This window comes from Epinephelus moara, chromosome 12 (assembly GCF_006386435.1).
Source record: "Epinephelus moara isolate mb chromosome 12, YSFRI_EMoa_1.0, whole genome shotgun sequence".
Classification (NCBI taxonomy): domain Eukaryota; kingdom Metazoa; phylum Chordata; class Actinopteri; order Perciformes; family Serranidae; genus Epinephelus; species Epinephelus moara.
This window is the reverse complement of record NC_065517.1, coordinates 41,713,365-41,728,552: the sequence shown is the minus strand read 5'-3', so window position 1 is coordinate 41,728,552 and position 15,188 is coordinate 41,713,365. Positions and strand designations below refer to the sequence as shown.

General features: G+C 43.5%; 1 protein-coding gene and 1 long non-coding RNA gene across 7 annotated transcripts in view; both read right to left on the bottom strand.

Moving 5' to 3' along the window:
• Positions 1–15,188, bottom strand: part of LOC126398334 (uncharacterized) — a 672,738-nt gene that overhangs the window by 8,379 nt on the left and 649,171 nt on the right. The gene's annotated exons all lie outside the window — the stretch shown is intronic.
• Positions 1–15,188, bottom strand: part of LOC126398287 (zinc finger protein DPF3) — a 423,217-nt gene that overhangs the window by 390,353 nt on the left and 17,676 nt on the right. For 3 of the 6 annotated variants that reach the window (XR_007570750.1, XR_007570749.1, XM_050057497.1), the window contains exons 4-9: positions 11,331–11,464; positions 10,939–11,034; positions 10,089–10,161; positions 9,538–9,579; positions 5,634–5,771; positions 5,304–5,432 (exon numbers count right to left, since the gene is read on the bottom strand). Coding sequence is in view for 2 of the 6 variants with exons in the window: in XM_050057497.1 (XP_049913454.1) it covers positions 5,304–5,432; positions 5,634–5,771; positions 9,538–9,579; positions 10,089–10,161; positions 10,939–11,034; positions 11,331–11,464 (612 nt within the window). In the remaining 4 variants the exon portion in view is untranslated. Of the gene's footprint in view, positions 1–1,929; positions 2,609–5,303; positions 5,433–5,633; positions 5,772–9,537; positions 9,580–10,088; positions 10,162–10,938; positions 11,035–11,330; positions 11,465–15,188 lie in introns of all 6 variants that reach the window. The other 3 variants (XR_007570751.1, XR_007570752.1, XM_050057498.1) reach the window with 3 other exon arrangements.

Sequence of the window (15,188 nt, the reverse complement as noted above, 5' to 3'; positions counted from 1 at the left end):
ACGGGGCATGAGATATGCCCATTCAAAGTTTGCAATTTCAATCGGTTGCTATAGCGCCCCCCTTTGGCCAAATGATGTAATATTGCTTCATTGGCATCCTCCCATGACCCTCTACCACTGTGCCAAATTTCACATGGATTGACCAAGTCAGTGAGGAGAAAAACGTGGAACAGACACACACACAGAGTTTTCCTCATTATATTGTTAAATACATGGGGAAATCGGGTCCTGGTTGAAAAATACCAAAGTTTACCTGTAATACTGTCGACTAAAAATGGTCATCTCATGTCAGAAAAAAACAAAACAAAAAACCCTTTTTGCTGAAGTTATTGAAAAACATTTGAAAACATTATTTTCTTCCTTCAAAAGAAGACGACTTCAAAGGAACCAGCACTAAGTGTTAACTTTGTCTGTAATTGCAGCCCATAGTGTTTCAGTCTGTACAGCTGGATGAAATGTAGCATCAAAAGCAATCTGGCCACAAAAGACGAGTGATTATATGTCTGGAAAACAAAACACAAGCTATGATGTGTGTACAGGAAAACACAGCTGAGCAGAACTATAAATTTACAGCTGTGAAAACTCAGAACGAATATCTGGCATTTATAAAATTGTCTCCTTGTTCCCCTGTCTTATTAACAAACATTTTACAGCTACGCCAACGTCTGTTAATATCTCCCTGCAGCTTCACGGTGCTGTCAGCCTCTCATGCACACAGTAATCTGCATCACCGTGGTATCAATGGGGTATCAATGAGCCATGAATGAGCCATAATCAAGGATGAAGTGATTTACATCTGGACTGGGAAAGCAGCCAGAGACGTTCTTCAGCCTGTGACTGGTGAATAAAGACAAACATGATCTGAGTGAAATTTATAGCTCAGAGGTTTAAGCTGCTGCCTGCTTCCCAAATTAAACTGAGGATTTAGAGTCAGTGAGAAAAATAGCTGTGGCAGTTCAAAAGATCAGCCTAAATGTATGGAGGATGAAAAATGACACAAGTATCATTACATTAAAAAAATGTATAAATAAATACAGGAATAAATAAATAGAAAAAAGAAATAGATGCTGAAATAAATATGGAAATAATTTCATAAATGAATGTAAAATAAAGAAATAAAGAGTTTATTGTGTATCATTAACATACACAGAAAACCAAAAATGAATAAACGTAAAATAAATTTAAGATATTCATGTTTTATGCCCTGTTTAATTTTCAACTTTTATTAATTTATGTATCGAATTTTTTTTTTTTGCATTAAGGTATTTTTTATTTTATTCATTATTTATTTATTATCAAATTTAATCTGTTTTAAAATTTAATCTTTTTTTATTTAATCATTTATTTCTGTATCTATTTCAGAAATGTATTTATTTTATTTATTTATTTTGCTTTTGTTTATGTATTTCCATATTTCCTTATTTATTTAAATATTTCCTTATTTAATAATTTAATTTATTTTTATTTAATTTTTATTTTTCTTCCGTTTATTTATTTCCATATTTATTTATGCTTTTATTTCTTATTTAATTTTTATTTTTCTTGTGTCTCTTATTTAGTTATACATTCATTTCTGTATTTATTTAGACATTTTTTATTCCAGTATTTATTCGTTTATTTTCTCCTATATTTATTTGTTACCGTATTTATTCATACATTTATTTATTTATTCCTGTATTTATTTATTCATACATTTATTTATTCATACATTTATTTATTTCTGTACTTATTTATTCCTGTAGTTATTCATACATTTATTTATTCCTGTATTTATTTACACATTTATTTATTTATTGATATGTAAGTCATCTTACATCCTCCATAAAATGGATGCCAGTTAGCAGCAGGCAGTAGAAAAGCATTTCTACCCAGCGACTACTGATAAAAGAAAAGACACAGAGGAGCAATGGAGTGCCGATTGGCTCTTACCTCTCGGCTACCTGTCCTCTTTAGCCAATGGAGTGACTCAAGAGTCCACGTGCAGCCCTCCCCCTGCCACATTAGCGGCCCTCATGTAACTTATTCCTTTTTCTCTGGTCCACAGTGTCTGTTATTTACCTTTTCGGTCCAGAATAAATTAGGATTTGGTCAAGAAGTTTAGTCTATGATTATCTTACGCAAGCAAAGTCAAGTGTGAGGAGATTATTGTTGGTTTATGGAAAACGTCTTAACAGGCTAAACAGTAAAATCCATCAGAGCACGGTAAAAAAAAATTGCAATTGTATCCATCAAAGACAAAATTTCCAAGAAAAAGACGGCTTTATGTGTCTTTTGAAGGAATACACGTCCTGCATCTTCAAAAATATCAAAATAAATCTGGAGATTTTCTGGCAGAAGTGTCTTCAAGATGAAGTCCACCACTGTAGTCCAGTCTTCTAGTGTGCCCTCAATAAAAACATCAGAAAATCAGTTTCATCGCCACGAGGTCCAGGTGGTCAAGAAGTCCCTTAATCAGCATCAGAATCATCATCGTCTGAAAACAAAATGTCTTCCAGCTCTGCATCTTCAAAGCCATGAAACGTGGAGGCCTCGCTGTCTGACTCGGTGCCGAACAATTCCTCTAGAGCACTCATCTTCCTCCCATCCTTCTTCACTCTTCCTCTTCCAGCTACCATGAAAACATCAGCGTCAGAGCAACACACACAAGGCCACACACTCTCTCGCAGCTGTTCTAACAAAGTCTACCGTAGCAAGAAAACATCTCACTCGTTGAAATGAATGCTCTCTTACTGCATGAGACGGTCGAGCTGACTCGAGACATGTTTTGCTGAGATATCCAGCAGAGGCGGCTTTGGCCAGTGTGGAGGGAAAAAAGGGAGAAAAGGAAACAAAAATATGCAGCCAAATGTGCCATAAGGTAATGCGTGAAAACTGAGCAACAAAAGAGAGAATGCATGTCGTCTAAAGGCAGAGGTCCTGATGGGCGAGGCTGACATGGAGAAGCATGCAGGATGGAAGCAAGCAGCGGAGCCTAGGGATCAATATTATTTTGAGGAGTTCCAGCAGTTGGCTCTCACTTCTGATGATCTACAAGGCTCATTGACAACCCATTGAAAAGACACTGTGGCAACATGGAGGCTCAAATTCACTGCACGCCATAAATGTATAATCACATCTACATCATCAGGTAAAGACACAGGTTGGTTTGAACAATGGTGACTTGGAATAACTGGACTTAAATCAACTGTGTGAACATTAATGTAAATATAATAATAGTATAGTTTATTGATGTGTGTAATTTTTATTCTAAACACCACATTGGGGAAGCACCGTTTTAGTCAATGTAACAAAGATAAACATCGCAAGGAAGCGAGGAATAGACATGAACAAGATTGTGGATAAAAAGGAAGTAAAGGGAAACAAAAATGAGATGTGTAGTAGACACAAATTAAAGTATGACACTAACTCCTAAAAATCTCAATTATTTCCCAAAGGAAGCATCTAAAATTTTGGGAAATACGCTTATTCGTTTTCCTCCTAAGAGTGAGACAAGAGGATTGATACAACTCTTATTAAATGTGAGGCTTTGATCAGGAGACGGTTAGCCTAGCTTAGCATTAAGACTGAAAGCAGGGAGAAACAGTTTGCCTGGCTCTGTCCCAAGATAACAACATAAGTCTAACAGCAAATTTAAATCTCGCTGTTTCACATGCTATATCTAGTTTGTTTATTTCGTACAAAAACCTCCCAGCGACTCCAGGGAGTCACTGCAACTGGCCGAGAAATAATCCAGTACATAACCTTCTGTAAAGACACAACTTTTACACTTCAGCTTTTGTACAGACTAAACAAACAAGATTAGCCAGCTAGCCGCGGTAACATGTGGAAACATAGTGCCTACTGCCCACCCTCCACTCTCCACTGTTTGGCTAGCCTTGGCTGCGCTGTACTGTGCACCAGCTGGGTCAGGTGGGAGTTAGCGAGCGACACCGGTCATTAGGTGATTTATCAGTAGTAATGCTGTCCTCACCCAAAAGCGTTGCTGTGTAAACGCTTTGCCCACCCTCCAGTCAGTTAAGTGGCTTAACTTTAAACCGCAACCCCCCCTTAGCATTATTAACTTCACTGTAAGCTCTGTTAGCACCATTAGCAGTGTCAGCACAGCTAGTGGTGCTAGCATGGTTAACAACGCTAAAAGGGTTTCGCAGCTCAAAATGAAGCCAGGGCTTCCTGGGGGGACAGCAGAGGTGGCCACCATAGCAATGTCATCCCGCTAACGGGACAGCGTTACTAGCGGTAATTACGTATGAGTGGTGCCGCTAGTTGGCTCCCACTCAACCCTGCTGCTGTTCAGTGCAGAGCTGCCAATGCTATTAGCTAACCAGTGGAGACCAGAGGGTGGGCAGTGGACACTATGTTTCATGTTAACGCAGCTAGCTGGTTGTCCGTTAGCAAGGTCATTAGAAAATAAAATAAAAGGCATGTGGGGGGAGACCAGAGGGGGGCTACTGTATTTCCATACCAACACTGTCCCGGTGGCGGGACGGCATTACCAGCGGTAGTCGCAGAATAAGCAGCGCTGCTAGCTAGCTCCCACCCTGTTGGAAGGGTGGCTACTATTTTTCTGAAGCAACCATGGGTTGGGACAGCATTACCGGCAATTATCACCAAATGAGTGGCGCTGTTAGCTAGTTCCTGCCCGGCTGGTGTGCAGTGCAGAGCAGCTAGCTAACCAATGGAGACCTGAGGGTGGGCACTACGTTTCTGCACGTTAACTCGGCAAGCTGGCTGTCTGTCAGCAAAGCCAACAGAAAATAAAATAAAAGGCAACACAATTACATAACCAAACATTTAAATTTTAAGACCTCTCAATGGAAAGCTTTTGAAATGTGGCACTAAAGTTCGTTCATAAAGTCAATGGAGCGGCCAAGTAAAAGAAAAGGCCTCTTGTATTTCATTTAAAATAACCAGTTAGTTACGGATTAAAGGGTGTTGGGCTAACAAAAGCAAAATTAACCAAAATTAACATCCATAAATAAGATACAACGTGCTATTAAGTGAGTTGCTCAAGTGTTGTCGGGCAGATTTTGTTACCTTTGGACAGGCTAGCTGAGCTAAGCTAAGGTAAGCGCCTCCTGGCCCTAGCTTCCGGAAGGAAAGCGAATAAGCGTATTTCCCAAAATTTCATACTATTACTCTTTATAAAAGTGGTATTATTAAGAGGAGTTTTCTTGCTGTCCTAATGAAATCACTGTTCGTTAAAATCCACTAACACTACTTGTGTTCTACATCTAAAGCTGACGTCAACAAAGAACCTGAAGCTTTGACGGAAACCCTCCATGCTGTGGAGATTTGGGACTCACCGGATCGTCCACAGTCAGAGCAGGACACCAGCTCCTCGGCCTGGCCTGTCTTCCTGTTGGAGTCCTGGTCTCCCAGGCAGAAGTCACAGTAGTCGTTGGGGATGATGGTGCCATCCGCAGCCTTCTGAGCTGTCGGCAGGAACACACACATGTAAGATGAAGGACACATGAGCTGCCATTCATTTTCCGACAGCTTGAGGCCATTTAGGTTATCATAAACTGTGATTTGGGAAGCTGTGTGAGTGTGTGCATTGGGGGGTTTCTGTCCCCAGCTAGCACTTACTGAAACTCTTTGTTGTCTATGTAATTACATTCTAGGCAGCAGCTTACGTTTGTGGTTGTCTGAGCTGTGTGGGGGAGACGGAGGCATCTCTGTATCCTTCTCCTCCTCGCCCTCCTCCTCTGCCAGGTGAGTGTGGGTGTAGTGGTAGCTCAGGCCAGGCCGGTTCTTGTAGCGCTTTCCACAGACTACAGATAAAACATCAGAGGTCCATCAGTAACTCGTAAAAACCTTGTGCTGTAGAGCAGTGGACAAAGAGTCTGCTCAAAATCATCTGTCATCACTGCCTTAACAGATTTTATGAAAGGTGTCAGAGACAATTTGCAGGAACTTCAAATTGCTGTTGACTATAGCAACCTTAACACCAAGTGCATTTTGGCATGTAACCATTAGTTTTAGACAGTGTTACTGAGAGGCTATATTACTCTCGCTGAGACAGTAAGAAAGAAGTTTTATCTGTTACGTATTTTATGCCAAGAAAATGTTTTTATAGTTTTAATAACTTCAAATATGGCTAACTTAAAGGGTAACTCTGGTATTTATGTTTAACCTGGACTCTATTTTCTTATGTTTTTTGTGTGTAAGTAACTAATGGGAACAACAAAGTTTTAAATTGTCCCAATATTGAGCTAGACCACTGCAGCTGGCAGCCATGATACCACTCAGGGCATATGCGAACCTTCAGTTTATGTCAACTAAAAGTGTTTGTTTTTGCGACTGACAGGCTCTGATTATGATTTCATGAGCTGGACATCATTATGGTAAGGATCCCTACAGAGATAGACCTTATGTTGAAGAGTAAGATCCTTTTTGTTTAACCAGAAACAGCCCCAGAGTTGTTGTGGCCAAACCCACCGGACTCCATTCAAATATACTGTAATTTTAGCATGTATAGGTCCAGCATATTTTCACACCTAACTGGGTAAATTAAGGGTTTATTTAACCAAACCAGAGTTGGTGATTGTTGGAACAGTGGAAAGACAAACCAAGATGGTTTTTATGAGTTTAATATTGTCTGTGTAGACTTTGAACAGACTCATCCTCCCCTCCATCAAGTCTGCCATCCCTGTTGACCTTGACCAACATCAGTTTGCATACCGAACCATTCTCGGAACCCATCGGCTGTATTCGGCGTCTGACTTCCGGCAGACGCCGAATACAGCCGATGGGGGCAGACCCCCGATTTTTTGGCATTCCGGTTTGAGGAGGTGAATTTCTGTTTCCAACTTCCGTTTATAAAATAGTAAATATGCTGAACCATTGCAATGGATTCAGAGTTTGCAGTGACGCCAATTATGTTCCGCCTCGTTAGTTCACCGCACGAAGCATTTAACCTGGCAACAACTGCAGCCGGCTCAAACATGATTGGTCAATATCACGTGGACTACAAACAGCCTACAACCAGAAACCAGGGCTCTTCCGCTCTTCTTCCGGAGGCAAGATCTCCGGGGTTTGCCAACAGACTCTACATTCACTGAATGTAGAGTCTGTTTATAGAGACTATACCGAACTAATAGGTCGACAGAGGATGCTGTCATGATAGCGCTCCACACAGCCCTCACTCACCTGGACCAGAGCAACACCAATGTCAGGATGCTGTTTGTGGATTTCAGCTCTGCATTCAACACAGTCATCCCCCCAAAACTGGTCCTGAATCTGAGCAACCTGGGCTGAGGCAGTTCACTGTGCGCATGGATACTGGACTTCCTCAGGAACAGACCTCAGCACGTCAGGATGGGAGATCGCACTTCCTCCACACTCATCCTGAACACCGGAACACCACAGGGGTGTGTCCTCAGCCCCCTCCTCTTTTCCCTCTTCACCCATGACACCATCGTCAAGTTCGCTGACGACACCACCATTGTAGGACTGATTAGGAACAACAATGAGTCAGCCTACAGGGAGGAGGTCGAACGCCTGACAGATCGGTGCCTCCATAACAACCCGGACCTCAACACAGCCAAAACCAAGGAAATTATTGTGGACCACCCTCTCCATCAAAGGAGAGGAAGTTGAGAGGGTGGAGAGCTTTAAATTCCTTGGTCTCCATATTTCGGCCAACCTCACCTGGTCCGTCCACGCCTCCTATCAGGTGAGAAAGGCCCACCAGTGACTTTACTTCCTCAGGAAGTTAAAGCAGGCCCACCTCCCCCGCCCACTGCTGGGTAACTTCTACAGGGGCTCCATCGAGTCCATCCTGACCTACTGCTGCACAGTGTGGTTCACCAGCTGCACTGCAGAGGACAGGAAGGACCTACAGCGGGTGGTGAGGACCGCAGAGAAGATCATCGGGATCACACTGCCCCCCCTCAGAGACACTTACACTGGCCAACTTCTCAGGAAGGCCAGAAACATCAGCACAGACCCCACTCATCCCAAACATTCCTATTCTCCCCCCTCCCCTCTGGAAAGAGATACCGCTTTCTTAAAGCCAGAACAACCAGACTCATTAACAGCTTCTTCCCCCAGGCCGTCAAAGCCATCAACTCCCCCACCCCACCCAAAGACTGACACTGGAACCACACTAAACTATTGAACTATTGAGTGCAATACCCCCCTCTGCACTCAGGATTTCAGGTAAATAGGCTATGATACGGTGCTTGTTAAGGTTCCTTCGCAAACCTCAGATGCAACCTGCCACCATGCTCTTGAAAGCTGGCACAGAGGAGCGCCTGACCTCACGTTTTCCAGGCGGTTAAAGAACCGTTAACTTCCCTCTGTGTCACCAGTGATGAGGAAATACAGCGAGTGCTGAACGGAGCAGTGAGTGAAAACAACCCCGCCCACATTTAAGAGGACTGTTTGCAGTGGAAAGGCTAGGGTCTAGGTACCATGTCTGAAGGGTTACTGTTGGTTCCAAAGGTACCATACTGAAAGTGTTTGGTGGAAACGGGACTTTAGAGGATGTACAATGACGGTGCTCAAAAGCCCAGAGTGGTTACATTGCAGCCTGTGTCGCTGCTACTGGCTGCAGCCTCTTTGCTTAGTACTGTACCACTTTCAAAGACTGTTGTTACCATTAGTCACTTAGACACAAAAACATGGAAAAGATAAGGTCATGGTTGAAAAATACCGAAGTTACCCTTTAAGGCGGAACAACAGGCAGGACAGACAGTTGAAATGAAAAATACACAGACTATATAACAAGGTCGTGAAACAACTAATCGATATGGAGACATGGCATGAGATGTTTTAAAGGTTCACCTTCAACTGTTCCTAAGTACAGATTATTTAGAGACACTTTTTATTCTAATGTTGCTGTTCTGTGAAGCCTTGTAGGTCACAAATCTAACATATAAAAACAGGATTGGTTTGGGAGCATTTTATGTGCTAATAATAAAAGAAAAACAGGATCTATCGTGTAATACTGCCGTATCTCTGGGTCACTGAGAACTTGATGAGCACATTAGAGTTGTAGCCATCATAGAAGCTTCTTATTATACTGTATATTTCTGCTGCTTTCCTTCCCACGCCCCAATACAGCTGTTATTTCTGTTCAGACTTTACAAATTTGCATATTATACCACAAAGCTGCAAAGCTTCGCCAATCCAATCCCACAATTTAAAACATACCCATATAAAACATGTGAAGAGATTCCACCCAGTGCAAACACTTCTACAATGGCTACATCTGCGGATCACATCACAGCTAGTGCGGCTTTAAGAAAACATGCATCCCTCGGTGCGACATTAGTGGAGCTGCTGCTGCTTAAGCGTCATTTGGTGCATGCCTTGCAATGAGCAAGCATTAAAGCACACGGCGTAGCGTTAGTGTCATGCAGTGCTTGCACTGAACTCAGGAGCCTGGACTAGCATACAGCATTTAAAGCGTTAGATATGTCCAAGGGATTAGCAGTCAGTCAGCCATTCCCACACACACAAAAAAAAGAGGCGAATCATAAAGACAGTTCACGGCAGCCCCTAGAAAAAGAAGATGGCGACAGGTTCAGATACCTTCTTCAGCCTTTTTTGAGTTATGCTTTTGTTTGTATCTATCTGGAACAGAGAAGACATAAAGCAAACGATAAAGGAAAGACAGCACAAGACACAAAATGAGGATGAGATTCATCTGTTTGAGGCCCAGTCAACGAGGCTATCCCTGCCCACATCCGCATCCATTCCTGTCCAAGTACGCAAGTGGCATGCTAGTCAGGTCTGGATTAACAACAAACTCTTCTTCATGCTGCAGAGGACAGCTCTTAGAGCAGAAGGAGAGGCGGGCTGTCACTGTAAGACGAGAGAGAATGACTCTTCTGCTGGATTCATCAGGTGTCTAAACACATAATCTAACAATCTGGAACAAGCATATAGAGTGCGGTTTCCTGACAAACATTTTAAAGGGATTAACTTTTGTATTAGCCAAATTCGATGAGCGGAGACTTTCTTCACTTCCTTGAGCTTTAGGAAACACTGTGATTCTGAACTTAGGTAAACTAGCATGTAACAAAAACACTAAAGACACCGATCACATGATGTAGAAAGAAGGCAGCTTTCTTTTCACTTACTGTCACAGACGTATGGTTTGTCCTGGTCGTCCATGTTAACAGGCTCTGTCCTCCTACGACTGGATCCTCTGTTCTGAAGCACAACAAACATTTGATATTTCAAAATCCATGTATCAACGTTTCCACACAAATGCTCATTTCAATCATTTGGTATGAAACAAAGCCCTTAAAGGTCCCATTATACGCCCATTCTCAGGGTCATACTTGTATTTTGAGTGCCTGCTCGAACATGTTGACACGTTTTAATGTCTAAAAACACTTAACTTTCCTCATACTGTCTCTCTGAATATACATGTATTCACCCACGCTCCGTTTTAGCGCCTGTCTCTTTAAGCCACTACTCTCAAAAAAGCCCAGTCTGCTCTGATTGGTCAGTGTTTCCAGGTCTTCAACGCCTGCGCTTTTGCCGTCTCTGCGCTGTCACTGCAGCCAGAGGAATGACTGTAATGGCTCTACAGTGGAACTTTTATCTTTATAAAGTACAGTTGTGACATCACAACTTCACGAAAGTCCTGACAGCTTGTTAAAAGGCGCAGTTACAGAATATGGACTGTGTGCATTTCTCTAATGATTGAGCGTTTGGATACATACACAGTATTTAAGAGCACCTTTACCTACTTTATAATTAAAAAACATGGAAATCTGACTTTTCACAATATGGGACCTTTAAGATGTGGCACAAGTTTCACATAATCCGACATACTTCTGCTTCAATGGAAAGAAGATGCTGTAGGAATAAAATATAATTACATTTAATAGATTTTGCATTGATGAAACTGTGTTACTTTTCGCTTTTACACCACACACACAAACATGTGTGTGCCTCTGTGTCTCCATCTGTGACACTCACTTTGCCTCTGTTTCTGTTCTTTCTCTTTGGAGTATCCAGGTCAAAGTCTTCATCATCATTGAGACCGTCCCCATTTTCCTCCGCCTCCAGAACTCTCTGCAGAGCACAAACACACACACACACACACAGACAGACAGACAGACAGACAGACAGACAGACAGACAGACAGAAAGGCAGGCAGGCAGGCAGGCAGACAGACAGACAGACAGACAGACAGACAGACAGACAGACAGACAGAAAGGCAGGCAGGCAGGCAGACAGACAGACAGACAGACAGACAGACAGACAGCAGGAGGGTTCGGTAAAAGTAAGAAAAACTGTATGAAGAAGTTCAGGAGAAAAACAAGGAGACATACAACTGTACTGTACATAATGAACACATCATTAAATACCTGTATCTCCAGCAACGTCTCCTCTTCTTTACAGATGCTGTTTTTTTTCTCCGCCAGGTTGTCCCCCCTCAGGAGGGCCTCCAAGGCTGTGGCCTCGCCAGGGGGAGCTTCGCGCTTAGGGGCCAGCTCGGCTTCTATGGAGGCAAGGAGAAGGAAAAAAGCATTTGAGATGGCAGGTGTTCTTCCTTAATTCATTTATAAAACTCTTTTGATAGTTAATCATCCATCCTTTCCGGGGCCGGGTCGTGGGGGCAGCAGGCCAAGCAAAGCACCCCAGACGTCCCTCTCCCCAGCAACACTTTCCAGCTCCTCCTGGAGGACCCCGAGGTGTTCCCAGACCAGATGAGATATATAATCCCTCCAGTGTGTTCTGGGTCTGCCCCGGGGCCTCCTACCAGTGGGATGTACCCAGAACACCTCTAACAGGAGGCGCCCAGGAGGATCCTGATCAGACACCTGAACCACCTCAACTTGACACTAAGTAGCAGCAGCTCTACTCCGAGCTCCCTCCGGATGTCTGAGCTCCTCACCCTATCTCTAAGGCTGAGCCCAGACACCCCATGGAGGAAACTAATTTCAGCCGCTTGTATCTGCTATCTCATTCTTTCGGTCACTACCCAGAGCTCATGACCATGCGACCAGTAAACCGAAAGCTTCTGCCTTCTCAGCTCCCTCCTCATCTTGACGGTCCAGCACAGCGCCCACATCACTGCAGACGCCGCACCAAACTGCCGATCCATCTCACGCTCCATTCCACCCTTGCTTGTGAACAACACCCCGAGATACTTGAACTCCCTTGCTTGAGGCAGTAACTCTGATGTATGATCAAAATGGTCAAAGTATTTAGAAAACACCTAAAAAGCTTCTTGAACGGCAATTGACCAAAGCAGATAAAAAGTATCAGTATCACAGTGGACACTGTGTAAGCGTTCCCTCTGCTGCTCTGCAAATGACGTGAAGTGAGTTTTAGTGACAGTGGCACCAGGTGCACAGTTAGAGAGGAGGACATAATGAACCAAACTAAAAAACACTGCTCATGGGCCTGAATTATATCTCTAGTGCCTTTCTCGCTGTCTTTTCTTTTGTTTTTGCTTCTCCTTTATTTTTCCTCCTCTCCCTCTTTTCATTTCCGTGGAGATGAACTGGCTGCAGCATTTACTCTCTGTCCTCGTCTTTGAACTCTAACACCGGGATGAAAACAGAATGAAAGTAGGGATGTGATAAGAAAGGCAGTGGGCTGTGAGATGTTCTTACTGAATACAGAGCTGCTGTACCTCTGGGTCTCCTCCTTTCCCTCCTCCTCCTCCTCTCATTTCTTTGTCTGTCTGTGTGGGTTGACTTGCTGGCACTGACAAGACATTTCCTCCCTCTCCACAGTCCCTAAACCTGGCCGACCCCAACCCCTCCCCAAACTATGCCTCCTCCTTCACCTCTGTTCTCTGCTGACAAACTCTCTCCTCCTCTACACCAAATCCCTCCTTCCTTTGCTTACCTCTCCCCCATTTTCTTTACCCATGCCCATCCTTCTTCCCCTTTATAACCTCCTCACCCTCCCCCCTTTTACTCTCCAGGTTAAACATAGTGGAGTGAATGTGATGCCCCCCCCCCATACAAACAAACATCTACACACATTCAAACAAATCGTATTGATCTGGATTCACTGCTGACCTTAAAGGGGCACTACACAGATTTGGTTCATGAAGGTCTGTTTACACGTTGGGAGGAGTCTTACTCGTGTAATGGCCGCACTTTGGAAAGCAGAGCTAAATGGTAAACAAACATGGACTAACTTTGCACTTGAAGGTTGCCCGTTCACTTACGTTTTAACAGGTTTGACGCTACTATGCGCCCCGGCTGTATCTAGGCTAACGGCTAACATGCTAACTATTATTTTTATGTCACTAGTCACTTGAAACAAATTTAGGACGATAGGAGACAGGTTGAAATAAACCGAAATTTCCCTTTAAAATCTTTACAGGTACATTATGTAGAAATTGTCAGTTACTGTTTGTCAACATCGCCAGAAAAAGTGAAAGTAAAAGACAACCCCAGATTCACTCTCCTTCGCTATATTTGTGTTTTTTTTTCCGACGCTGTGTCCACGATTTTCGTCACTCCCTCTTGGATGAGTGCTGCTAACGATCTGGCACCTAGTTGCCACCTTTTTATAAAGTCCAGGATCAGACCCCCAGCCCCAAGGTCTGCCGACTGTGCTAGTTTTCAACCAGCTCTGCCGTGGCAGTGTGGGCAGGGTGCACAGATGAATGGTGTTTGGTGGGGGTGCACGATAATATCGGCACGTCATCGGTATCAGCTAATATCAGCTTTAAAATAAACTATGAGAACCGGCCAACATGCTTTTTCTTAATGTGCACAATGAATGAATATTACATACATTGAAAAGCATTGTATTTAACGTCTCCATCTGCTGGTGGGCCGTCATGATAAGAGTAGGAATGAATAATATGATGTTAATTCCACTCTAGACGAGACTTGATGATCACTACAATTAGGTAGGGAAATAAGTGGATATATCAGCATCAGTTATCAGCCAAATGAGTTGTTATATATCGGCAAAAAATCCAATCTCGTGCATCCCTAGTGTTGGGCTTTCCCCAATGCCACCATGGTGCCACCAGCTCTCAACTGGGATGACAGAGCTGGTTGAAGATCAGTTTCACTTTAACGGCTGTAGCGACTCGATTTCAGTTTGTAAAAACAGCTAAGCACAGGCGAGATGTACACATGTAAACAAGATGCAAAGATGCATAAAGGAGGCAGAGAGGTATCAAACCCACGTCCTGGTGTTGTTCAAAGCCACTGATAAGCTCAAGCTGTGCCGTGCTTGCATACCACAGGAGGCTGACAGCCAATCTTTGAGCCTGACGACTGGCAGCCCGTTTTCATCATATGGAAGTAAGAGTGCTTCTGTCTAAAATGGCTCGAAAATGGATCCAGAATTTTTAGAGCTTGACCCTTATTAGGCACTTTACATCAGGATTAAACTTTATGGAAGTGCTAAACGTATTCACTGGAGTGACCCTGTAATGTAAACTGGCCAATGCCGGGGCACCCAGTGGCTCAGTGGGTGTCCCACGTACATAGGCAATATCCTTGCCGCAGCGGCCATGGGTCATCTCCTTTCTCTCTCCCCTTTTCACACTCAGCACTGTCCTATCAATTAAAGGCAAAAGCACCCAAAATAATTAAGTGTAGAAAGTTTTTCTTTTTCTTGTCTTTTTACCAGACAATGAGTTTTTAAGGAGATGTAGTTTACCTTGACATGTTTCGACTGTCACTGCAGTCTTCTTCAGAAGTGTCATCTGACGTGCGTCATGACGTGTCTTTATCAGCTGGTATTATCCCGGAGGCGTGACCAGCCTGGCAATCTGACAGATTGCCAGGCTGGTCACGCCTCCTGCCGCCCGGTGTTCTTTCGGGAACAGAGTCCCAGGTGTGCGACAGCATGAAAGCCCCCTCATCCTGGTTGATGGTGTCCCTGGCCCGCCTCCTGATCTCTATGGTCTCCTTGATCCAACGTTTGAACTTTTTGCTTTACGATCCGTTGACTTTTGCGTTGTCCCAGTCCATGACATGATTATTTCTTTTGCAGTGATCTGATATGGCTGATTTTAGGTTCACCTGCTCTGCTTTTTCTTTTTGTGATCTTGTGAGACGTCCTGTCTTTTCCTTTTCGCATTCTTTTTTATGTTCTGTTTTTCTTATATTGAAGCTTCTTCCTGTTTCTCCTTAGTCTCGCCACCAGACAATCAGAGATCTCCGCCTTCTGATAGTCTGGGGACACTCCTTTCTAAAGTGTGTTTAACACACCGGCGAAAACGGCCGGCAACAAAGCAG